The sequence below is a fragment of the Coregonus lavaretus genome (genome assembly GCF_964263955.1).
Source record: "Coregonus lavaretus genome assembly, chromosome: 34".
Taxonomy (NCBI): domain Eukaryota; kingdom Metazoa; phylum Chordata; class Actinopteri; order Salmoniformes; family Salmonidae; genus Coregonus; species Coregonus lavaretus.
This window is the reverse complement of record NC_140021.1, coordinates 5,735,145-5,762,652: the sequence shown is the minus strand read 5'-3', so window position 1 is coordinate 5,762,652 and position 27,508 is coordinate 5,735,145. Positions and strand designations below refer to the sequence as shown.

Below are 27,508 nucleotides of genomic sequence, written 5' to 3'. Positions count from 1 at the left end.
GATTTAAGAAAGGACTGGGCGATTGTGTGTGTTTGTGTGTGTGTGTGTGTGTGTGTGTGTGTGTGTGTGTTTTATAGCCAGAGAGAGATTTAGAGAGTAATTTCAGTCATTTACTCTTGAGCGTGCAGTCTCTCAGAATGACCTTCTTGATCCAAACCAGTCAGGTTTCAAGACTGGTCATTCAACTGAGACTGCTCTTCTCTGTGTCACGGAGGCTCTCCGCACTGCTAAAGCTAACTCTCTCTCCTCTGCTCTTATCCTTCTAGACCTATCTGCTGCCTTTGATACTGTGAACCATCAGATCCTCCTCTCCACCCTCTACGAGTTGGGCATCTCCAACGCTGCTCACTCTTGGATTGCGTCCTACCTGACAGGTCGCTCCTACCAGGTGGCGTGAATCTGTCTCCGCACCACGTGCTCTCACCACTGGTGTCCCCCAGGGCTCAGTTCTAGGCCCTCTCCTATTCTCTCTATACACCACTCCACCACTTGGCTCTGTCATATCCTCACATGGTCTCTCCTATCATTGCTACACAGACGACACACAATTAATTTTCTCCTTTCCCCCTTCTGATAACCAGGTGGCGAATCGCATCTCCGCATGTCTGGCAGACATATCAGTGTGGATGTCGGATCACCACCTCAAGCTGAACCTCTGCAAGACGGAGCTGCTCTTCCTCCTGGGGAAGGACTGCCCGCTCCATGATCTTGCCATCACGGTTGACAACTCCATTGTGTCCTCCTCCCAGAGTGCAAAGAACCTTGGCGTGACCCTGGACAACACCCTGTCGTTCTCCGCTAACATCAAAGCGGTGACCCAATCCTGCAGGTTCATGCTCTACAACATTCGCAGAGTACGACCCTACCTTATACAGAAAGCGGCACAGGTCCTAATCCAGGCACTTGTCATCTCCCATCTGGATTACTGCAACTCGCTGTTGGCTGGGCTCCCTGCCTGTGCCATTAAACCCCTACAATTTATCCAGAACGCTGCAGCCCGTCTGGTGTTCAACCTTCCCAAGTTCTCTCATGTCACCCCGCTCCTCCGCACACTCCATTGGCTTCCAGTTGAAGCTCGCATCTACTACAAAACCATGGTGCTTGCCTACGGAGCTGTGAGGGGAACGGCACCTCCTTACCTTCAGGCTCTGATCAGACCCTACACCCAAACGAGGGCACTACGTTCATCCACCTCTGGCCTGCTAGCCCCCCTACCTCTACGGAAGCACAGTTCCCGCTCAGCCCAGTCAAAGCTATTCGCTGCTCTGGCACCCCAATGGTGGAACAAGCTCCCCCACGACGCCAGGACAGCGGAGTCACTGACCACCTTCCGGAGACACTTGAAACCCTACCTCTTTAAGGAATACCTGGAATAGTATAACAGTAATCCTTCTACCCCCCCCCCCCCCTCCTACACCCCCCCCATTAAAATAAAATAACAAAATAAAAAATAAAAAGGTGGTTGGCCCAATGGCTATCATATGTTGAATGCACCAATTTGTAAGTCGCTCTGGATAAGAGCGTCTGCTAAATGACTTAAATGTAAAAAAAATTACTTAGAAATCTATAGATATGATAGGCATATATGATAGGTATTCCCCTAGGGTTAGAATTAGGTAAAAACACATGTAGCTGGGTTAACTCTAGTGAAATGCATTCCACCATATACTTTGAAAGTAGCACTATAGTTGTGAGCCTCAATAGACTAATCCACCCATTGTGTACCCAGTGCAGGGTGGATTAACTGGTTTGACTGGGTCTGAGACAATACAGATGGGTTTCTATTGGAGATTACGTAATAGGTCTTGGCATTTCCAAAACGAAATTACATTAAATCACACATACAAACAATAGGCCTACACAATCTCTAATAGCTTGGATTTCCAAAACCACAAACAAAGAGAATTCTTGCTATGTCACTAAGTGTGTCAGAATTATCCCGGTCACGGCCAGCTGTGACACAGCCTGGGCTCAAACCCGGGTCCGTTGTGGTCTGGGATCGAACTTGGGTTTGACCCGTAGCCTTAGACCACTGCGCCACTCAGGAGTCCTAATTGGGCACATTTTTTGCCACTCAAGACAAGTCGATTGTTGACATCTGTAACGTTTTAGCTCAGCCTCACGCTAACCATTTTCCTAACCTTAACCTCATTCTCCTAACCTGCCACGTTAATGATCCTAACCTGCTATGTTAATTATCCTAACCTGCTACGTTAGTTATCTTAACCTGCTATGTAAACATTAAGCTGACCCGTGGTGCACCTGGCTATGGACGGTCTAATCAATAATGGAGCGCTGATGTTACAGCCATCGCTGTTGGTCCACCCGTTGATGTTACACCCATCGCTGTTGATCCACCCACTTCTTTTACAACGCCCACTTTCAGACACAGTCCAAGTATGCAGTTACTCATACCGTTCCTTTTGTCCAATTTATGCTTTTGCCACAAATACGAGTATAATTATTTGGGTATGAGTTAACAGAATTTAAACTTTTAAAAGTGAGATTTTCCCTGGACCATTACTTTAAAACTGCAACATTTTCTCTCAGCCTCATGGCAAATTGTGTAGAGCAGCAGGAAATTAGCTTTAAAATTGCAACATTTTCTCTCATCCTCATGGCAAAATATGAAGAATAGCATTATAAAACTGCACATTTTTCTATTGTGTGTTGTGTTGAAATGCAGGAAGTTAGCTAATTTCCAAAAATATGTTTTCCCAAAAAATATATTAAAATGTTTACTTTTAGGGGGGTTGGGGGGCCTTCCACTTTTCCTTCCACTTATACTGTGTTTTCAAAATCCCCTTCCATATACCCCTCAAAATACCGCTCCATATACCCCTCAAAATACCCGTCCATATACCCCTCAAAATACCACTCAGAGGCATAATAAATAATGTCAAACTGTGTAGAATTGCAGGAAATGCGCGGGGGAGGGAGGACCCTCCATCTACTGTTCATCCACCCCAATATCTACACCACGATTTTGCCTTTGGCTTAGACCTTACTTTACATCTGAGGTTTTTCTGTTGAGTCTGCCATCGGTTGAGACACAAAATGCTTTTGAATACAGGGTGGGTGTCATTTAAATCATAGAACTATAATTCATAGAATTATACAATTTAGCTGGTACACCATTTACATTTTTATTGAATTGACATATTTACTTCTAATTAATACCACAAAGAAGACCGCCGCTCCACCCACCATCGAATGTCAACTTAAATTGTTATGTCTATTATATTATCTATATTTCTATGATTTCAATAGGTTTCCTATGGAGGATTGACAGTTTAATTTAAAACAACAGGATATTCCCATTCAAGTCAACCTTCTCTGATGTGTGGACCTCCAACCATCTTTGTGGTACCATTTGAAAGTTAACATTACAATTGTATTTATCAGCCGAAACATGACACCCACGTTGTATTCAATAGCATGTTGCGTTTCAACCGATGGCGGGCACAACTCAAAAACCGTAGATGATGTAAAATAGGGTCTAAGCTACAAAGTATGCGAGTATGAAAAAAATCTGAGTTTACGAGTTTTTAGATCATTGACGTTAAAGGTTAAAAATGACATAATAATACAAAAAAATGATAATCTTCTATTGTAAATTAATTTGACAACCCTGTTTGTAAGCTTTTAAATGATATAAATCTCAACCTTTTATATTTTCCAGTGATGAAGACATGGATGTCTAATGGTAGGGTGGGGTATGCAAAATGGGTCAACTTTGAGCACCTTTATCTCTTGAATGTTTTGGCATTCAGGTCCAAAAAGTCACTTTCGGAGCACTTCTACAATGGGCAAATATGTATGGCAGATTTTGTTCAAATCAAAAGGAGTGCTCTCAAAAACAGATTGAATTCAAATGGATTTACCTTTTCAGTACATTTCATCACAAAGATAGATATTAGAATGTAGATGTGTGGATGGTCGACAAATACAAACGTTATACTGTTGCCATCAAAACAATGTAGCTAGTCACAAGTCAATAAAAATGCACGTGACAAAGTGACATATACAGTACCAATCAGGCTATCATAATTACGAATCAGATTCATCTCTGAAGAACGTTGTTGCTCGTGCTGCCCAATAGCAAAAAAAAAGAAGTCAAACAAGGTTGTGTTCAGTATGACAGAACGGTGTGCAACGTTCAATTCAACGGAAACGGTAGGCCTACTGTACTGAACCACCAGTTGAAAAACGTTGTGATTATGGTGGCCCAGAGGGCAGTTATCATATGGTGTACTGCACAAGTTTTGCGATTTCAGATGGTCACACCTATATTGATCAGGCCACACCTCGCCACACCCATCGAACGGGAGCAAACGTAGGCTACTTCAAAGGCTGTCGAAGAACGGTGCGCACCGTTTTGGGGAAACGTGTGGTTCAGTGTGAACGTTGATGCGAACTGAACGCACCCCAGCACACACACACTCATGCTCAAACTGCGTCGCGCTTAATGCCATAAACTAGTTTAGTGGACTTTGTTGCCAAATTAAGCCATAATTGCAGTCAAATATTGATATCTACGAAGTACTTTGTTATCAACAACTATTCAGCCTCCGCATTCTCTTCACTAGACATCCCACGCGAGTCATATTTGGGAGATTGCTGTCGCATGACAATCCTAAACGGACCAAGAACTATTGACACCGACGAATATGCGTATTTTTAGCCAGGGCATGAGTCCTCTGCACTATTCGTAAGCCGTTAAGCAATCTAGGGCACGTTTTTTCAATGATTTAGTAGGATTTAGTTCGCCTTGTCCGGCAGTGACTGGAACAGATTGGCATTTCGTTTTCAGACATGCACGGACTGAGTTGCAAATGTAAATGGGGCCTTACTTTCATTATGTTCTTATCTGTCATTTGCGTGTTTATCTTCTGTGAATATTTGATATATTACCCTGCAATTTTGCGTTGTTCGTGGCCGGAGTTGAATGGAGACAGCGGCAAGGGAGTCCCCCCGCTTCGCGCATTGTTTCTGTCGGATACCCACCTCCTTGGCGCAATAAAGGGACACTGGCTCGACAAACTGCGAAGGTATGCTGTGAACTCCTATTCCAATTTCATTGCTAATGCGTATCATATTAATAAGAAATATATATATATATATTGTGTGTTTTACATCCCTTTAGGACTGTCATTTGTTGAATGTGTGCATTGGTCAAAGTTTTAATTTGCATCTCGTATCAGATGTATAAAAAAAAACAATGAACAGAAACAGACAGTATAACGCCCTCCAAACACGTCCATAAGTCATGGAAAGTGGGATTTTTTAAATATTTTTAGGACAGGAATAGAATTAATCCTCTTAGATGGCTCAAATTAATATCAGATCATATGAAATCACCATGGCATCCAACTTCACCAGCTAGGGCACTAAACCGGATCACAGCTTTGACTGCAATGCCTCATGTTCACATGGTCCACAAAATGAGTTCTATTGGTCAGTTTCAATAGTTTTCTTCATTGGGAGGATGCTACCAGGATTTGTTTAATACATTATACAACATGATGGACAAGAATACTTTAAATCAATGGTGGTTGTCTCTTGGTGTTGGGTAGTCATGACCAACAGATTATTATCTGGGCCAGGAGTATTTCCTTACGGGGCAACTCTGGACTGTAATAGGCTATCACTATAGTCAGGGCCCAGAGTTTTTCCTAGTGGTCAGGAAAACTCCCTGCCCTAATCCTAATGTACTGTACATTCCTCCCTGATAGAGAATGGCAGATGGAGAGAGCTTTCCAGACAGCACTGGGGATCCTACAGCCAGAGGTGGTCTTCATTTTGGGAGACCTCTTCGACGAGGGGAAATGGAGCTCCCCAAAGGTTTGTTGATGGACACTGTCGGTTATCAGACCTGATAGACCACACAGCTGGACTACTCAGGATATGTGATGATAATATATGTTGGTACATAAGGGGATGTGTGTGTGTGTGTGGATTTGAGCACTGGCCATTCAATTTGCTGGACAGATTGTCCTTGAGGTGTGACTGACCCCCACCAGACGTGCTTTAGTAGACACTGACAGTGAATAGGAGTATGCGTTTGGGAGTTCATTACAGTCATTATGAGTTAATGGTATGACGTAAACCAAAATCCAACTGAGGAAGGAATTAAATAACAGTAGTACACATCCTACTGTACACATCCTACTGTACACATCCTACTGTACACATCCTACTGTACACATCCTACTGTACACATCCTACTGCGTCTAGTGCTAGGAGGGGTTGAGGCAGATGTTGATACCCCAGCTCAAACTGTTCCAAACTGTGACCATCTGAAAATGCACCTTGTGTTCTTCAGGACTGGGAGGATGACGTCCGCCGCTTTAAGCAGATCTTCCGACATCCCAGTGATGTGGAGCTCATAGCCATCATTGGGAACCATGACATTGGCTTCCATCATGAGTAAGTTAAGTTCAGAAGTTTCACTGTTAAATGGAGGCTACCAGGGAACATTTCAACAACATCATTCTCTCTATTGTTACCTAGTTCTGCTAACAATAGTAAGTTACGTTGTCTGTAGTCGGGGTGAGTTAGTGCACTGTGCCCCCATGCCCTGTGGTGGTGGTACTAATGTCCTCTTGACGTCATTTAAAAAAATCTTTGAACAGGATGAACTGGTACAAACTTGAACGCTTCGAGAAGGTGTTCAATGTCACGTCTGCCCGGATCGTAACCAACAAGGGAGTCAAGTAGGTTGCTTTACAGTAAATAGCGACATCTAACCTCAAAATCCTGCATGTAAACAGTTTAACAATGTGTGGATTGTGGTTAGTCACGTTGATGTGTAGCTTAGCTCCAATCCTTGTACCATCATTAATGTATGGTTTTAATGTGTGTGTGTGTTTTCCCATTAAGTTTTGTACTGGTGAACAGTATGGCCATGCATGGAGACCGCTGCCCCATCTGCGAGCATGTGGAAAACGAGCTGTACAGCCTCTCTCAGGCTCTCAACTGTTCAGTGCTGGTGATCTTTATCACAACCAACATCCTCATCAATGCCACACACACACACACACACACACACACACACACACACACACACACACAAAATGGGGGTTATTGGGATTTGGAGAGAAGCAGAGATTTGAGCGTTGACAAAAAATCAAGAGAGTCACCATAGAGCTTTTTACATGTTACTCAGTGCCAAAGAGATTTGTGGGTCAAATGTTTTGGGTTTGTACCCAGACTTTATTCACTAACATCCCCAGAAATGTATTCCGTAAATGTCTTTTGAAACGTGGTAAGCATAATGTTGTCACGAAAGATGAAGGCTTGTCCCTACACATTGTCAACATTATGTTACTCCCATTGCCAATGTGAAAGTAGATTGTAATGATATTGTGGATTTCACAGAGCCACCGGTCAAGCAGCATGAGAACATACTGTCAGGACGATATGCAGAAGTTTCCCCACTCTTCACCTATCATCCTACAGGTACGGTTTAGTGTGCGTGCATGCTTGTGAAGTGAGTGAGAGTACATTAGTTAATTATAGGTCATTGCAGTGTCATTGTACACTGTGTACAAAACATAGGAACACCTACAGGTACGGTTTAGTGTGCGTGCGTGCTTGTGAAGTGAGTGAGAGGACATTAGTTAATTATAGGTCATTGCAGTGTCACTGTACACTGTGTACAAAACATAGGAACACCTTCCTAATATTGTGTTGCACCCCCCTTTTGCCCTCAGAACAGCCTCAATTTGTTGGGGGCATGGACAACAAGGTGTTGAAAGCGTCCCACTGGGTTGCTGGCCAATGTTGACTCCAATGCTTCCCACAGTTGTGTCAAGTTGGGTGGATGTCCTTTGAGTGGTGGACCATTCTCGATACACACAGGAAACTGTTGAGGGTGAGAAACCCAGCAGGGTTGCAGTTCTTTACACACTCAAACCGATGCGCCTGGCACCTACTACCATACCCCATTCAAAGACACTTACATCTTTTGTCTTGCCTATTCACCCTCTGAATGGCATACATACAAAATCCATGTCTCAATTGTCTCAAGGCTAAAAATCCTTCTTTAACCTGTCTCCTCCCCTTCATCTACACTGATTGAAGTGGATTTAACAGGTGACATCAATAAGAGATCATAGCTTTCACCTGGTCAGTCTATCATGGAAAGGGCAGGTGTTCCTAATGTTTTGTACACTCAATGTAAATACTTCTATGTAAAAAGCAGGGGGTGTTCCGGAACAGAACCGTTATTTTCAAATCTTGAGAACCGGTTAATAAAGGAATTGTTTGTTCAAAAATATTATTAATGTCTAGCAGTGGTGGAAAAAGTACTCAATTGTCATACTTAAGTAAAAGTAAAGATACACTACATGACCAAAAGTTTGTGAACACCTGCTTGTCGAACATCTCATTCCAAAATCATGGGCATTAATATGGAGTTGGTCCCCCCTTTGCTGCTATAACAGCCTCCACTCTTCTGGGAAGGCTTTCCATTAGACGTTGTAACATTGCTGCAGGGACTTGCTTCTATTCAGCCACAAGAGCATTAGTGAGGTCGGGCACTGATGTTGGGCGATTAGGCCTGGCTCGCAGTCTGCGTTCCAATTTATCCCAAAGGTGTTTCGATGGGGTTGAGGTCAGGGATCTGTGCAGGCCAGTCATGTTCTTCCACAACGATCTCGACAAACCATTTTTGTATGGACCTCGCTTTGTGCATGGGGCATTGTCATGCTGAAATAGGAAAGGGCCTTCGCCAAACTGTTGCCACAAAGTTGGAAGCACAGAATCATCTAGAATGTCATTGTACGCTGTAGCATTAAGATTTCCCTTCACTGGAGCTAAGGGGCCTAGCTTGAACCATGAAAAACAGCCCCAGACCTTTATTCCTCCTCCACCAAACTTTACAGTTGGCACTATGCATTGGGGCAGGTAGCGTTCTCCTGGCATCCTCCAAACCCAGATTCGTCCGTCGAACTGCCAAATGGTGAAGTGTGATTCATCACTCCAGAGAACGCGTCTCCACTGCTCCAGAGTCCAATGTCGGTGAGCTTTACACACCTTCAGCCGACGCATAGTGATCTTAGGCTTTTGTGCGGCTGCTCGGCCATGGAAACCCATTTTATGAAGCTCCCGATGAACAGTTCTTGTAATGACGTTGCTTCCAGAGGCAGTTTGGAACTCTGTAGTGAGTGCTGCAACCGAGAGACGATTTTTACGTGCTTCAGCACTCAGCGCTCCCGTTCTGTGAGCTTGTGTGGCCTACCATTTCAGGGCTGAGCCGTTGTTGCTCCTAGAAGTTTCCACTTTACAATAGCAGCACTTACAGTTGACCGGGGAAGATCTAGCAGGGCAGAAATTTGACGAACTGACTTGTTGGAAAGGTGGCATCTTATGACTGAGCTCTTCAGTAAGGCCATTCTACTGCCAATGTTTGTCTATGGAGATTGCATGGCTGTGTGCTTGATTTTATACACCTGTCAGTAACGGGTGTGGCTGAAATAGCCGAATCCAAAAATGTGAAGGGGTGTCCACATACTTTTGTATATATAGTGTACCTTAATAGAAAATGACTCAAGTAAAAGTGAAAGTCACCCAGTAAAATACTACTTGAGTAAATGTCTAAAAGTATCTGGTTTTAAATGTACTTAAGTACAGCGGTGGAAAAACTCAATTGTCATACTTCAGTAAAAGTCCAAAGTAAAAGTAAAGCTTATATTATGCAAACCAGATTGCATAATTTTCTTGTTCTTTTAATTTACAGACAGCCAGGCACACTCCAACACTCAGACAAACACAGTGTTTGTGTTCAGGGAGTTCGCCAGATCAATGAAAGTAGGAAACGTGCTATATTGATAAATGCGTGAATTGGACCATATTGCTGTCCTACCGTAGCATTCGAAATGTAATGAGTACTTTTGGGTGTCAGGGAAAATGTATGGAGTAAAAAGTACATTATTTTCTTTAGGAATGTAGTGAAGTAAAAGTACAAGTTGTCAAAAATATAAATAGTAAAGTACATACAGTTGAAGTATAAAGTTTACATACACTTAGGTTGGAGTCATTAAAACTCGTTTTTCAACCACTCCACAAATTGTTTTGGCAAGTCGGTTAGGACATCTACTTTGTGCATGACAAGTAATTTTTCCAACAATTGTTTACAGACAGATTATTTCACTTATAATTCACTGTATCACAATTCCAGTGGGTCAGAAGTTTACATACACTAAGTTGACTGTACCTTCAAACTGTAGCTTGGAAAATTCCAGAAAATGATGTCATGGCTTTAGAAGCTTCTGATAGGCTAATTGACATAATTTGAGTCAATTGGAGGTATACCTGTGGATGTATTTCAAGGCCTACCTTCAAACTCAGTGCCTCTTTGCTTGACATGGGAAAATCAAAAGAAATCAGCCAAGACCTCAGAAAATAAATTGTAGACCTCCACAAGTCTGGTTCATCCTTGGGAGCATTTTCCAAACGCCTGAAGGTACCACTTTCATCTGTACAAACAATAGTACGCAAGTATAAACACCATGGGACCACGCAGCCATCATACCGCTCAGGAAGGAGACGTGTTCTGTCTCCTAGAGATGAACGTACTTTGGTGGGAAAAGTGCAAATCAATCCCAGAACAACAGCAAAGGACATTGTGAAGATGCTTGAGGAAACAGGTACAAAAGTATCTATATCCACAGTAAAACTAGTCCTATATCGACATAACCTGAAAGGCCGCTCAGCAAGGAAGAAGCCACTGCTCCAAAACCGCCATAAAAAAACCAGACTACGGTTTGCAACTGCACATGGGGACAAAGATTGTACTTTTTGGAGAAATGTCCTCTGGTCTGATGAAACAAAAATAGAACTGTTTGTCCATAATGACCATCGTTATGTTTGGAGGAAAAGGGGGATGCTTGCAAGCCGAAGAATACCATCTCAACCGTGAAGCACGGGGGTGGCAGAATCATGCTGTGGGGGTGCTTTGCTGCAGGAGGGACTGGTGCACTTCACAAAATAGATGGCATCATGAGGAAGGAAAATTATGTGGATATATTGAAGAAACATCTCAAGACATCAGTCAGGAAGTTAAAGCTTGGTCGCAAATGGTTCTTCCAAATGGACAATGACCCCCAAGCATACTTCCAAAGTTGTGGCAAAATGGCTTAAGGACAACAAAGTCAAGGTATTGGAGTGGCCATCACAAAGCCCTGACCTCAATCCTATAGAAAATGTGTGGGCTGAACTAAAAAAGCGTGTGCAAGCAAGGAGGCCTACAAACCTGACTCAGTTACACCAGCTCTGTCAGGAGGAATGGGCCAAAATGCACCCAACTTATTGTGGGAAGCTTGTGGAAGGCTACCCGACACGTTTGACCCAAGTTAAACAATTTAAAGGCAATGCTACCAAATACTAATTGAGTGTATGTAAACTTATGACCCACTGGGAATGTGATGAAAGAAATAAAAGCTTAAATAAATCATTCTCTGTACTATATTTCTGACATTTCACATTCTTAAAATAAAGTGGTGATCCTAACTGACCTAAAAGAGGGACTTTTTACTAGGATTAAATGTCAGGAATTGTGAAAAACTGAGTTTAAATGTATTTGGCTAAGGTGTATGTAAACTTCCGACTTCAACTATATACCCCAAAAAACTACTTAAGTAGTACTTTAAAGTATTTTAACTTAGTTACATTACACCACTTATGTCTAGTATATAATTCTGTAATTCGGTGTAGTTATAATAGCCTAAACCCATTCCAGTTCACGTCATGTCATGATGTTCAGCGCTTCAAGCCATGTGCCATCCATGTGCACCCCTCTCTCTTGCTCTCTCCCCACTGGTGACATTTCTGACCAATCAAATATGTAAACAACTAGTGTTCCAAAGCAAGCTTCTCGATCTGTGCTAATGGGTCGTGTAAATTAATGAGCTATTTTGCAAAAACTGTTGATTTCATAAAAATAAAAATAAATTAAGGAACTACACTGAGTGTACAAAACATTAAGAACTGCTCTTTTTTTGACAGACTGACTAGGTGAATCCAGGTGAAAGATCCTTTATTGATGTCACTTGAAGAAGGATTTTTAAGCCTCTCTCCTGTAACTATTCCCCAGGTTGTTGCTGTAAATGAGAATGTGTTCTCAGTCAACTTACCTGGTAATATAAGGGGGACAATAAAATAAAATTGAGACATGGAATGTCTATGTGTGCCATTCAGAGGGTGAATGGGCAAGACAAAATATTTAAGTGCCTTTGAATGGGGTATGGTAGTAGGTGCCAGGCGCACTGGTTTGTGTCAAGAACTGCAACGCTGCTGGGTTATTCGCGCTCAACAGTTTCCCGTGTGTATCAAGAATGGTCCACCACTCAAAGGACATCCAGCCAACTTGGAGTCAACGTTGGCCAGCATCCCTGTGGAACGCTTTCTACACCTTGTAGAGTCCATGCCCCGACGAATTGAGGCTGTTCTGTGTGTGTGTGTGTGGGGGGGGGGTTATTGGTTAGTTGCAGATGAAATCCATATTGTGTAGAGCCTACCTATTATACAGAATCACCTGGTGTTAGCTTACCGTGGGGCTATAGAGTTAGCATTCATCAGCATTGTTCACTTACAGTATGTTATGCACTGTGTATTGACCTTCTGTGCGCAGCACTACCCTCTGTACCGACCCAATGATGCAGAGTGCACTGGGCAGGACGCCGCCTCTCCTGAAGAGCGACACCAGGTGTTCCATGAGCGCTATGACGTTCTCTCCCAGGAGGCTTCTCAAAGGGTGAGCTTACACACACACTCAGCACTATAACTAAAACCTGGGGTGCATCTCCATTGTTTAACGTGGCCTCCTCTCCTTGTTTGCACCTGTTTTATTTTCTTCAGATCGTGCAGATGAAGGAAAGGAGACAAGTAGAGGAAGCCACTTTAGACTATTGAGATACACCCCTAGGGCTCATTCTGAAGAGTGCATCTTTCCGACTGAAGACCATAACATATGTTGGGTCTTCTTAAGCCTTGTTCACACTGCAGGCTTTAATGCTCAAATCAGTTTTGTTTTGGACAACTAACTGTCCAAACAGCAAGTGACCAAATCGGATTTGTGTGTGTACAGACAGCAGTCATTTGCTGACAAGGCAACGCTAGTTGTCATAGGGGTGTGTGTGCAGTGGTCTAGACTGATTGGTGCTTGTGGTTCCTATCACTCAGAAGTTATGTAGCAAGCTAAGGTGACAACAATGCCTGCCATGGTCGTTGCCCAGTTGCTTTGAATATTCAAAATCATAGTGTAAGAACACTTTTAAAGCCTCAAAGGATAAGATGATCCAACTTTCAAAACAAGTCATTTTTGGCTAGCCACAGCAGTCCGCTAGCTAGCTGTAAACAATTAACAAGCTAGTTGGCTACTACATGTCAACATAGTAGCTAGCAAGCAACAAGATATGCCAAATAACAGTCTAGAAACCACTTGACGGCAAATAAATCAGATTTGACCATTCAGACACAAGTCGCATGGCCAGGAATCAAATTTGTATATGACTTCAAACCACCTAGGAAGGTGGTTTGAAATGTGGCTAGAAATATCTGATTCCATGTGCTTTTTGGCTGTTCAGACTGCAGGAAAAAGAAGAGATAAATCTTATTTACATTTTAGTCATTTAGCAGACACTCTTATACAGAGCGACTTGAGTGCATACATTTTTCATACTTTCATACTTATATGTAAATAAATACGATTTGAGTCACTTCACACGGCCAATGTGAACACGGCTTTAGAGGCATGTGATTACAGAAATATCATGATGGATTCTTTTGGTCCCACTCTGCAGTTACTCTGGTGGTTCCAGCCCCGCCTTATTCTGAGCGGCCACACCCACAGTGCCTGTAAGGTGATCCATGACAACAAGCACCCAGAGATCAGCGTTCCTTCCTTCAGCTGGAGAAACCGCAACAACCCCAGCTTCATCCTGGTAACTAATTAACTACACTGAACAAAAATATGAACACAAAATGTACAGTCTTTGTTTTATTACATGAGCTGAAATAAAACATCTCAAATTTTCCATTCACACAAAAAGCTTATTTCTCTCAAATTTGGTGCACAAATTTGTTTACATCCCTGTTAGTGAGCATTTCTCTTTTGCCAAGATAATCCATCCACCTGACAGGTGTGGCATATCAAGAAGCTGATTAAACAGCATGATCATTACACAGGTGCACCTTGTGCTGGGAAAAATAAAAGGCCACTGTAAAATGTCAGATGTCTCAAGTTTTGAGGGAGCGTGCAATTGGCATGCTGACTGCAGGAATGTCTACCAGAGCTGTTGCCAGAGAACTGAATGTTCATTTCTCTACCATAAGCCGCCTCCAATGTCGTTTTAGAGAATTTGGCGGTACGTCCAACTGGCCTTATAACGTTGTGAACAGAGTGCCCCATGGTGGCGGTGGGGGTATAGGCAGGCATAAGCTAAGGACAATGAACACAATTGCATTTTATCTATGGCAATTTGAATGCACAGAGATACCGTGACGAGATCCTGAGGCCCGTTGTCGTGCCATTCATCAGCTGCCATCACCTCATGTTTCAGCATGAAAATGCACGGCCCCATGTCGCAAGGATCTGTACACAATTCCTGGAAGGTGAAAATGTCCCAGTTCTTCCATAATAATAATAATAATAATAATAATATGCCATTTAGCAGACGCTTTTATCCAAAGCGACTTAGTCATGTGTGCATAAATTTTTACGTATGGGTGGTCCCGGGGATCGAACCCACTACCCTGGCGTTAGAAGCGCAATGCTCTACCAATTAAGCTACAGAGGACCACGGCCATGCATGGCCTGCATATTTACCAGACATGTCACCCATTGAGCATGTTTGGGATGCTCTGGATCAACAGCGTGTTCCAGTTCCCACCAATATCCAGCAACTTCACACAGCCATTGAAGAGGAGTGGGATAAAATTCCACAGGCCACAATCAACAGCCTGATCAACTCTATGCGAAGGAGATGTGTCACGCTGCATGAGGCAAATAGTTGTCACACAAGATACTAACTGGTTTTCTGATCCACACCCCTACCTTTTTGTTTAAGGTATCCGTGACCAACAGATGCATATCTGTATTTCCCAGTCACATTTCCTTATATGAACTGTAACTGAGTAAAATCTTTGAAATTGTTGCATGTTGCGTTTATATTTTTGTTCAGTATAAATATCAGGATTGGGGTCAATTCCATTTTAAATTCAACTTTACCTCTCTCTCCCACTTTCTCCAGGGCACCTTCTCTCCCACAGACTTCCAGTTGGCCAAGTGCTTCCTGCCAGAGGAGAGCAGCGTGGTGGTCATCTACTGCTCCACAGCCATGGTCGTCTCCCTCCTGCTCACTGCCCACCTCCACTTCTCCAAGACCTCCATGCTCCTGGCCACCAGCCTCATGGGCAAGCACAAGGGCTTCTGACTGTTATAGTGAAAGTGTTTCCCCTAGATCTGTTTGCTTTGCGGGCCTATTAAAAAAAGGCCCAAGAAGCAGCATTCAGGGTAGCAAATGCCCATAAAGTGTGACTGAAACCAATGGAGAGCGAAATGTTCTAGGTGAAGGGCAAGAGATAGGCCCTATGGTTACCTGTCAAAGTAACTGTATGGGGACGTCTCATCTGTGTGACCTGTCACATTTGACCCCCTCAGGCCCCATGTTCATCCCTGAGACCAAAAGACTCCTGTGTAGTGCAGACACTCCTGACATCCAACCCAACAGCACCTTTTACAGGGCCTGGGTCACGCTGTACAGCTTTTACTCATCAATTAGCTTTCTTCCCCTTTTAAATTATTGGCAACTTGAATGTTTTTTTTGTTTTTTTACTTATCTTTGATCTAATGGTTAATAAGCTATGACAAGGCCATCTTTGACCTTTTTAAATGTGACCTGGACGAAAACAGTCGAGGGAAGACGGTAGAACTGGGTTTCTTGTAACTGTAATTTATGCATATACAAAGTGTACATAATCTGTTATATTTTCCCGCACATTCAGTTTAGACAAACCAACAACAAAAAAAAGGTCTTCTGATGTGCCTCTTTATTAAAATAAAAATATTTTTCCGTATTCCTTAAAAGGCCTGACACAAACGTTGTATCACTCCTGCCTCCTCGCTCTCAAAATAGACTGCTGTTCAGCGTAAAGAACGGCCTATCTAACTGGGCTCACACCTGCCCCATTGTGAAGGGCTCTCCATGACCAAGGTGTCACTACTTTCTCATATCGTCTCATTCTATAGAAGTTGATGCCTATGCTATGCATGCATACATACGTTCTAGACATGAATATGTATACACATAGGCACACACATTACTATATATAATTGTACATATAGATTTATAGAATATGTATATCTTTATAAATGTATATGTACATATATATTAATATAAAATGTATATGTACAATGCATGAGTGCATGTGTGTATATATGTTTTACAGTACATGCATGCTTTGAAGCACACACACACACACACACACACACATTTACTGGCACGTGTATGTATACATCTCATACACACTTTATATCTAAAAAGTTGCTTCCTACTGTAGTAAAACAACGCCAGGTTGCGATTTGTACACGTCAATGGATCTTGTAATGTATTAAAGCTGAGAATCAGAAATAAAATAGAAATGTTGAAAGGAATGGAGGATGAAGGCATGTCTCTGGCTGCGACCTGGGGGTCACTGCGGTAGGTAAGTGGTTCATTTGCATAATGTATACAGGATTTTCGTGTGTTTTTTTAACCCCTCGCAAATTTTTCCTCCTTTTTCTACTAAAGAACATTTTCCTTTTTTATAAACCAGAAAAATTTACCTCTACAGAGAGAGAAACGCCCTACCTGCAGTCTCTACTGTCAGATAGAGTTTGACATCAAGCTGTACAGCGCAGTCAAAAACATACATCAGAGCTCAATTTACAGGTACAGCCATTATCAAGGCACAAAGATCTTCTACAAGTAGTTTTTTTTCTCAATAAAGTTGTACAAAATAACATTACATTTTGCAGTCTGTACAAGATAATCAACCTTGCACAGTGTACAAGATAATAAACAAACAAACAAAAAACAAAAATTTGAACTATTGCCCAAGAGGATCTAAGTAAAAAAGGACCGTCTGTGGGCAAATCAAAGTGAGTGTGGTATTTCTCTTTCCATCTAGACACGTGGCAGAAAGCTGCTGCTGCCCCTACGGCCAGAGCTGCATAGGACTCATACTCCCAGAATCCTCCTGGTCTCCCACAAGCCCCACCCCCTCTATGCTAAATCTACAGCCTGAAAGTCTCGCTCTCCATCATCCTGCAATAAAACGATACAAAATAAACAAAAAGTGACAGAGTAATAAATATCACGGTGCTACATCATGTGTATACTTCCTTGACAGCATTAAGTTACCTGATACATCTGCTGCCCGCCCCACCCACCCCTTCATAGAGATAGAGAAGCAATCATCCACCCAAAGGAGTGTTGGGAGGTTGTTGCCAACTCTGGAACCAACACACACAGGAGTCCATCAGATACCTCAACTCTCTCACACATCCACACCCTCTAACAACTTCAGCTGGTCCAGATCAAACAACAGAAATGACAGAAGAAGAACAAGACTAGTTCAAAACAAAAACTACAAAAAGGCTTTAGTGGAATGAGCAGAATAAAGGTATTGGAAATAAAAGATGAGGCACATCACACAACGTCCCATCCCTGCTTATACCTACAAAATAAAAGTCAAGATGGGCCATAAATAAAATAACAAAGGAAGGAGAAAATAAAATGACAGCATTGTGATGCTTCAGTAGTTCTCCTGGTCCCCGTGGTAACAGGGCCTTGTGTTTTGGGAGTGGAATCAAACAGCGCCAGGATTAGCAGAGTGCTGACTGGGTGGTGGGCTGCGACCAATCACAAGAGTTCGTATTGGCGCAGGTGCATCCTCTGGATGATGTCTCGGCAGTCGTTGAAGACGCGGCGGATGTTCTCCGTGTCCACGGCGCAGGTGAAGTGGGGGTAGCAGTAGTGTTTGCCCTCGCCGCTCGCCGTGCTGATCCTCTGTGGGGTGGTGGAGAGACACATCCATATTTCACTTTACTTCCTGAATTGACTGAATTGAAATGGAAATGAACCCAACCCTCAAATGCTTGCCTCTAAGTTAACACTAGGAAACAAGGGTCTACAACACTAGGAAACAAGGGTCTGCAACACTAGGAAACAAGGGTCTACAACACTAGCAAACAAGGGTCTACAACACTAGCAAACAAGGGTCTACAACACTGGCAAACAAGGGTCTACAACACTGGCAAACAAGGGTCTACAACACTGGCAAACAAGGGTCTACAACACTGGCAAACAACGGTCTACAACACTGGCAAACAACGGTCTACAACACTGGCAAACAAGGGTCTACAACACTAGCAAACAAGGGTCTACAACACTGGCAAACAAGGGTCTACAACACTAGGAAACAAGGGTCTACAACACTAGGAAACAAGGGTCTACAACACTAGGAAACAAGGGTCTGCAACACTAGGAAACAAGGGTCTACAACACTAGGAAACAAGGGTCTGCAACACTAGGAAACAAGGGTCTACAACACTAGGAAACAAGGGTCTATACTAGGAAACAAGGGTCTACAACACTAGACCCATGGGGCGGCGCACAATTGGCCCAGCATCGTCCAGGGTAGGGGAGGGAATGGCCGGCAGGGATGTAGCTCAGTTGATAGAGCATGGCGTTTGCAACGCCAGGGTTGTGGGTTCGATTCCCACAGGGGGTATGAAAAAAATAATGTATGCACTAACTGTAAGTCGCTCTGGACAAGAGCTTCTGCTAAATGACTAAAATGTAAAATGTAGGAAACAAGGGTCTACAACACTAGGAAACAAGAGATCTACAACATTAGGAAACAAGGGTCTATACTAGGAAACAAGGGTCTACAACACTAGGAAACAAGGGATCTACAACATTAGGAAACAAGGGTCTATACTAGGAAACAAGGGTCTACAACACTAGGAAACAAGGGATCTACAACATTAGGAAACAAGGGTCTATACTAGGAAACAAGGGTCTACAACACTAGGAAACAAGGGTCTATACTAGGAAACAAGGGTCTACAACACTAGGAAACAAGAGATCTACAACATTAGGAAACAAGGGTCTATACTAGGAAACAAGGGTCTACAACACTAGGAAACAAGGGATCTACAACATTAGGAAACAAGGGTCTATACTAGGAAACAAGGGTCTACAACACTAGGAAACAAGGGATCTACAACATTAGGAAACAAGGGTCTATACTAGGAAACAAGGGTCTACAACACTAGGAAACAAGGGTCTATACTAGGAAACAAGGGTCTACAACACTAGGAAACAAGGGATCTACAGTCAGTACATAGAATGAAAACGGTACGCACAAGGAACTCATCTCGGATGAAAAACTTGGCCCGGGTCACTTTAGGATCCTCTCCAGGGTCTGGAACGGCTGATCAGAAAGAGACAAAACGGAACAAGTCCAGGGTTTTTAAGACTACAGTATTTCATTTAATCAGAACAAGGATATCATTAGGACTGGATGTAATCAGTGCAGTGCCTGATGGCAGTACCTGCAATCAAATGTTTATGCAGCATCTCTAACTAGCGTGCTCCAAACCATTCTCATTTGACGATGTGATGAAAGGTAAGTTTATGCTGTTGTTTACATACTGCAGTAGAGTCCCTGGAAGATGGAGAAGTAATAGTGTCCTATGAGGTCTAAATAAGGTTGATTGCAGGGCAAGCACAAATTATTCCATTTGATTCGCATTTTCAAAAGTGTGAGTTGCCAAAATGGGTTAACCTTTGTATACATCTTGAGGATCGGTTTGGAGATCCTTCACTGGGAAGAAAAAACAATGACGCTTCGTTGTGTGTGAATCTTAGGAGTGTGTGAAACTTAGGTTAGTAAATCTGAATAATTATTATGATCATTTTATAATAACCTTTAATTAATAAAGGATTATAAAAGCTTATAAATATTGAATATGAGTGAAATCAATAATGATTTAAACAATGGGGTGTGTTCCATCCATCTCAGTCCCCACCTTCAGCTGGTACTGCATAGCGAACATACTCGGGGAAGTAGTCTTCAAGTTTGGATTTCCCTGCTAAGATCTTGTCAGCCAGCATGTCCTGCTTGTTCAAGAACAGGATGACTGAAATGGTCCGTAGAAACCTGAAAAGTAAGATTGAAAAGAATGGCGTGACTAGACAGGCATTTAAAAAATCACACTGCGTCAGAGTTAGTGGAAATGTGAATGGGCTGGTTTAAAAATAAAACCTCTCCGTCCAACTCTCATGTTTCTGCTTCTGTTTGACCGATTAACACTGATATCACCACCTTGACCGATTAACACTGATATCACCACCTTGACCGATTAAACCTAAATGGGAAGCACATTTATATAGGGTTGCAATGTGCTGCAGAAAACACAAACAAAGCTGGTTTGAAATGCATTTTCAGTTTACAAATGTATTGCAAGTATATTGAAAATATATTGAAATCACAACACAATGGAATGCCAATGGAATATATTACTAAATCTGGTGAGAAATGTTCAGTAGCGCAAAACTGAGTTGGGAGAGGGCCGAGAGAGACAGTCGAGGTGACTGTGGACCAACCTGTTATTCCAGATGCTCTTGAAGAGATCCAGTGATTCTCTGAGTCTGTTGGTGCTGTTGTCTTCCCTTATGACCATGTTATAACTGCTGGTTGCCGCCACAAAGATGATGGCCGTCACGTCTGAGAGAAATAGGAGCACAGTGAAATGGGTTGTTTCAGTACTAATGGAGTACTCTGTGTATTATGAGGACCAGACGCGGTGTCTCGCAAACCACGTCATATAACATGTAATGCTAATGTGTCCTTCCGTATAAAATGTGGAAGTGGATCCAGATATGGTATACAATGCGGAGCTACCGCAACACAGTCGTCTGTCCCACCTCAAGACTGTGCTAGCCTGTTAAGCTAAAGCCTAGGCATCATCACGGGAGCTAACGCGAGTCTTCCGGTTTCAGAAAAGGTTACTTGTTAAGCGAGCGTCATTCACAGAACCACCATAGTTACACTCGCAGAACAACACTGTTGGCAGCAGAACAACCCTGTGGGTAGCAGAACAACCCTGTGGGCAGCAGAACAACACTGTGGGCAGCGGAACCATACACAACACTGTGGGCAGTGGAACAACCCTGTGGGCAGCGGAACAGCATTGTGGGCAGCATAACAACCCTGTGGGCATCAGAACAACACTGTGGGCAGCAGAACAACACTGTGGGCAGCAGAACAGCATTGTGGGCAGCAGAACAACACTGTGGGCAGCAGAACAACATTGTGGGCAGCAGAACAGTATTGCGGGCAGCAGAACAGCATTGTGGGTAGCAGAACTGTACACAGAATCCGAGTGGCGCAGTGGTCTGTGCCACTAGAGATCCTGGTTCGAATCCAGGCTCTGTCGTAGCTGGCCGCGACTGGGAGACCCATGGGGCGGCGCACAATTGGCCCAGCGTCGTCCAGAGTAGGGGAGGGAATACCTGGCAGGGATGTAGCTCAGTTGGTAGAGCATGGCGTTTGCAACGCCAGGGTTGTGGGTTCGATTCCCACGGGGGGCCAGTATGAAATATAAAAAAATTATGTATGCACTCACTAACTGTAAGTCGCTCTGGATAAGAGCGCCTGCTAAATGACAATAAAAAAATTAAAAAATGTAAACTCCTAACTCACCGTTAAAGCACTGGATCCATTTTCTCCTCTCGTCTCTCTGGCCACCTACATCAAACATACTGGGAGAGAGGGACAAACCTATTAGCTGACTTTTGTATGGTCCAATTTGTGGAGAAGGCCATTTAACTCAACCATGTCTTGATCTCAAACCTTGAGACACAGTCGATTGGACTAGTTTTCTACATGGAGTGATGGTGCTGGAAACAGAGCCCTCCTGTGGATAAACTTAACCACAACACTAAACCACTTGGCAGTATGTTGAGTTGCCGTGTCATGGTGTTTCAGGGCAGATGCTTCTTTCCATTTAGTGTGCATATGTTAGACAACCAAAATTATCATTTCCAAAAAGGAAAACACAAAAGCAACAACTCTTCCTAAGAAATGTTGGTGGTTGACTGTAAATAGTATGATACTAATCCCATTAGATTTTCACTTAGCTAGATTTGTATTTTAACAAATTATGTCCATATAACAAACAAAAACCTAACACAAACAGAAGCAAGGCTTTGTGCTTTGCATGACACCCAGTTAGAATTAAACAAAAAAAAAGACCCTATACGACCACAAGGTGGAGACATTTCCATGATAATATGAAACCACCATGGCCATGCACATAAAGTACATGTTTCATCCAGCTAACACAACAGACTACGCTGTGTACCATTACATCAGAATGAAGAAAAGGGGTCACGTACTGAAAGTTCACTTTGTCGACTTGAAATCTTGTTTCAAAAATCCCTGAAGTCAAAACTCTGCAGCGAAGCAAGTCCTGGGGGTCAAAACAAGAGGAGTACAGAGATGAAGAGATCCGCAAAAAGAGAGGGGGAGAGAGAGGAAGAGAGAATTTGAAAACAAATCAAACATTGATAAACTCCTATAACTGTTAGGTGAAATACCGCAGTGTGCAATCATGTTGCCACAAGAAAAGGGTAACCAGTAGAGCACAAACAACATTATAAATACAACCCATATTTATGTTTATGTATTTCCCTTTCATACGTCAACCACTATCACATTGTTACAACACTGTACAATAATATAACATTTGAAATTAAATGTACTATTGTTTCCCTTGTTTATCTCCCTTTTGTTTATCATCTATTCCATTTGCTTTGGCAATGTTAACATATGTTTCCCATGTCAATAAAGCCCTTTGAATTTAATTTAATAGAGCGAGAGAGAGAGAGTGAGAGAGAGAGAGAGAGAGAGAGAGAGAGAGAGACACAGAGAGAGAGAGAGACAGAGACAGAGACAGAGACAGAGAGACAGAGAGACAGAGAGACAGAGAGACAGAGAGACAGAGAGACAGAGACAGAGAGAGAGAGATTTTCATACACAGTGCTTCAGATAATACAGTAAAACAACAGCTATGGTTGTAACATTTGACATGTCATTTATCACTACATTAGAGCTATGCTCTAGAACGTCGAGAAGCCTTCTAACCTGATCTGTTGGTGTGTAGTCATTCGACCTCACCGACTCAATTTTGTTCAAGAAGCTGCAAAACAGAAAACAGAAGACATCATTATACGACACATTTTAACTAAGGAACAGTACATATCACTGACATTACAGTAGAAATAGATGAAGATCTGACTCTACACACTCTAACTAAGGAAAAGCACTAAGAATAAATAAAGTAATCATTTCTTGTGTCTGTTGCCATGGTGTCTTTAAACCACTCCCATACCACATCCATGTAAGTGTGCACGCGCACGCACACACACACACACGCGCACGCACACACACACACACACACCCCAGTGTGTTCCTGGATAGATGCAGCATATGGCTGGATAGGCAGCTAGTTTTGGAGCTGGGGCTCTGAGACATTCAGTGGTTAGAGACAGGACAAGAGAGAGGGACAGTGAGAACTCTAGAGAAATACACACTACAACACAATGTCTTTCTATCAAACAGACAGTGGGTCAGATTTCTAGCCAAGCACGAAACAATCATATCCAGAATAACTCATCTCATTACATAGAACAGATATATGTAACTGCCAAAATAAAGGAAACACTTGAGTAAATGAGGGATACAACGTATATTGAAAGCAGGTGCTTCCACACAGGTGTGATTCCTGAGTTAATTAAGCAATTAACATCCCATCATGCTTAGGGTCATGTATAAAAATGCCCAGTTGCCCATTATTTTGACTACCATGGCTGGAAGAGATCTCAGTGACTTTGAAAGAGGGGTCTCAAAGGATCATGGGGGTTTAAAGGGGGTGTGTCTCAGTCACCAGATCTCAACCCAATTGAACACTTCTGGGAGATTCTGGAGCGGCGCCTGAGACAGCGTTTTCCACCACCATCAGCAAAACACAAAATTATGGAATTTCTCGAGTTCCAGACACTTGTAGAATCTACGCCAAGGTGCATTGAAGCTGTTCTGGCTCGTGGTGGCCCAACGCCCTATTAAGACACTTTATGTTGGTGTTTCCTTTATTTTGGCAGTTTCCTGTATATGTAAGACATAGAATGGGGTCCGCTCTATTCACTGCATTTCTATCTTCTGCATTCTGAACATGTCACTTCACTACATAGCTATATCCCTATAAGCTATATCGCTATGCGCTATATCGCTATGCTGACTGACTAACACTATTGCAGAGCTCATCCCCGGGCTGTACAATCCCTCCCCAGCAGAGGGCGTCCCCCCGCCTACTTATGTCCCACTCTTCCTGTCCCATTACGTAAGACAGCAATTAGTTCCTGCCATAGAGAGCTAGATGAGACCCTCTTGCTCTATTGTGCACAAGCTGTATGTTCCCTGGGTGTGTGTGTGTGTTTGTGAGTGTGCCTGCGGTCCCAAACTGCATGCACACACACACACACACACACACACACACACACACACACAGACACATACACACACACAGCAGTTTGTAACCGCTGAACAGCACAGTGATATCAAAAGCACTGTCACTGGTCTAAACAAGCAGATACCACCCTAAACATCCCAATTCTATTTTATTATGTTGTGTTCTATTCTGTTGTGTTCTATTCTGTTGTGTTCTATTCTGTTGTGTTCTATTCTGTTGTGTTCTATTCTGTTGTGTTCTATTCTACATTGAGGAAGCAACCACCACAAAAGGCAGTTCTGTACAGGTTTATTTGAGGTTGTGTTTTAACCTAAGAATTCACTTATAGGAACTGATGGATATATAGGCCTGTGTGTGATGACAATGATCACACTTTGGGCATTAAAGAAGTCCAACTGACAAACAGACACATTATAATGTATATTTAACCAGGTCCATTATAAAGTCTATGTAACCAGGTCCATTATAAAGTCTATGTAACCAGGTCCATTATAAAGTCTATGTAACCAGGTCCATTATAAAGTCTATGTAACCAGGTCCATTATAAAGTCTATGTAACCAGGCCCATTATAAAGTCTATGTAACCAGATCCATTATAAAGTCTATGTAACCAGGTCCATTATAAAGTCTATGTAACCAGGTCCATTATAAAGTCTATGTAACCAGGTCCATTATAAAGTCTATGTAACCAGGTCCATTATAAAGTCTATGTAACCAGGTCCATTATAAAGTCTATGTAACCAGGTCCATTATAAAGTCTATGTAACCAGGTCCATTATAAAGTCTATGTAACCAGGTCCATTATAAAGTCTATGTAACCAGGCCCATTATAAAGTCTATGTAACCAGGTCCATTATAAAGTCTATGTAACCAGGTCCATTATAAAGTCTATTTAACCAGGCGCTGTACTATATATAATCTGGTAGTTGGATACACTATATCCTCTGGTAACGCTTCATTATATGGTAAATAAATAATCAGGTAGTTATATCAGAATGTATATGAAGGTAATAACACAGTAATAACCTTATATTCTGTTGGTTTATATGGGACTTATTAAAACTAGCACCAGTTGGCACCATTTGGTACCAGGCAGTTACCAATGGAATTATTCAGTAAGAACCATAGTTAATAAAATGTTACCAACCCTCTGATACAAGTTCCCAATCTTTTACCCAGAAACCCAGAAACCAAAAAAAGTATCCTCCTCTGGAGGTTGGGCCTGTAAACACTACAGCCACACAGCCAAGTTTCATAATTCACTCTCCATGACTGTGAGTGATCCCCATCCCCTGCTACCCAACACTCAGCTCTCCATGACTGTGAGTGACCTCCATCCCCTGCTACCAACACTCAGCTCTCCATGACTGTGAGTGACCTCCATCCCCTGCTACCCAACACTCAGCTCTCCATGACTGTGAGTGACCCCCATCCCCTGCTACCAACACTCAGCTCTCCATGACTGTGAGTGACCCCCATCCCCTGCTACCAACACTTAGCTCTCCATGACTGTGAGTGACCTCCATCCCCTGCTACCAACACTTAGCTCTCCATGACTGTGAGTGACCTCCATCCCCTGCTACCAACACTCAACTCTCCATGACTGTGAGTGACCTCCATCCCCTGCTACCAACACTCAGCTCTCCATGACTGTGAGTGACCTCCATCCCCTGCTACCAACACTCAGCTCTCCATGACTGTGAGTGACCTCCATCCCCTGCTACCAACACTCAGCTCTCCATGACTGTGAGTGACCCCCATCCCCTGCTACCCAACACTCAGCTCTCCATGACTGTGAGTGACCTCCATCCCCTGCTACCAACACTCAGCTCTCCATGACTGTGAGTGACCCCCATCCCCTGCTACCCAACACTCAGCTCTCCATGACTGTGAGTGACCTCCATCCCCTGCTACCAACACTCAGCTCTCCATGACTGTGAGTGACCTCCATCCCCTGCTACCAACACTTAGCTCTCCATGACTGTGAGTGACCTCCATCCCCTGCTACCAACACTCAGCTCTCCATGACTGTGAGTGACCTCCATCCCCTGCTACCAACACTCAGCTCTCCATGACTGTGAGTGACCTCCATCCCCTGCTACCAACACTCAGCTCTCCATGACTGTGAGTGACCTCCATCCCCTGCTACCAACACTCAGCTCTCCATGACTGTGAGTGACCTCCATCCCCTGCTACCAACACTCAGCTCTCCATGACTGTGAGTGACCTCCATCCCCTGCTACCAACACTCAGCTCTCCATGACTGTGAGTGACTCCCATCCCCTGCTACCAACACTCAGCTCTCCATGACTGTGAGTGACCTCCATCCCCTGCTACCCAACACTCAGCTCTCCATGACTGTGAGTGATCCCCATCCCCTGCTACCAACACTCAGCTCTCCATGACTGTGAGTGACCTCCATCCCCTGCTACCAACACTCAGCTCTCCATGACTGTGAGTGACCTCCATCCCCTGCTACCAACACTCAGCTCTCCATGACTGTGAGTGACCTCCATCCCCTGCTACCAACACTCAGCTCTCCATGACTGTGAGTGACCTCCATCCCCTGCTACCAACACTCAGCTCTCCATGACTGTGAGTGACCCCCATCCCCTGCTACCAACACTCAGCTCTCCATGACTGTGAGTGACCCCCATCCCCTGCTACCAACACTCAGCTCTCCATGACTGTGAGTGACCCCCATCCCCTGCTACCCAACACTCAGCTCTCCATGACTGTGAGTGACCCCCATCCCCTGCTACCCAACACTCAGCTCTTCAATGCAAGGTTGAACTGTTACTCCACAAAACGGGCCAGTGCTGCCCTCCTTTTATTAAACTCATGGACTTGTCCACAGCCTACATCTGCTGGCTGATGCTATTAAAATCGGTGGAATGGAAAGAATGGATCAATAGTTTCCACATT

At 43.3% G+C, this 27,508-nt stretch overlaps 2 protein-coding genes across 3 annotated transcripts in view; one reads left to right on the top strand and one right to left on the bottom strand.

The window, feature by feature from the left end:
* Nucleotides 1–4,815: 4,815 nt before the first annotated feature.
* On the top strand, nt 4,816–15,437 carry LOC311109051 (metallophosphoesterase 1-like; the record flags this gene model as incomplete). Its single annotated transcript, XM_084151837.1, has 9 exons — nt 4,816–5,051; nt 5,736–5,844; nt 6,326–6,429; nt 6,636–6,716; nt 6,883–6,991; nt 7,381–7,461; nt 12,635–12,757; nt 13,806–13,946; nt 15,255–15,437. 9 exons carry the CDS (start codon nt 4,816–4,818, stop codon nt 15,435–15,437), a joined length of 1,167 nt encoding a protein of 388 aa, XP_084007963.1.
* Nucleotides 15,438–17,394: 1,957 nt separating this feature from the next.
* Nucleotides 17,395–27,508, bottom strand: part of LOC311109050 (guanine nucleotide-binding protein G(olf) subunit alpha-like) — a 64,590-nt gene continuing 54,476 nt past the window's right edge. The window contains exons 6-12 of one of the 2 annotated variants that reach the window (XM_084151835.1): nt 23,200–23,254; nt 22,452–22,525; nt 21,757–21,815; nt 20,658–20,778; nt 20,081–20,211; nt 19,415–19,482; nt 17,395–18,053 (exon numbers count right to left, since the gene is read on the bottom strand). In XM_084151835.1, the coding sequence (XP_084007961.1) occupies nt 17,907–18,053; nt 19,415–19,482; nt 20,081–20,211; nt 20,658–20,778; nt 21,757–21,815; nt 22,452–22,525; nt 23,200–23,254 (655 nt within the window). In that variant the 3' untranslated portion in view covers nt 17,395–17,906. The remainder of the gene's footprint in view (nt 18,054–19,414; nt 19,483–20,080; nt 20,212–20,657; nt 20,779–21,756; nt 21,816–22,451; nt 22,526–23,199; nt 23,255–27,508) is intronic. The other variant, XM_084151836.1, reaches the window with a different exon arrangement.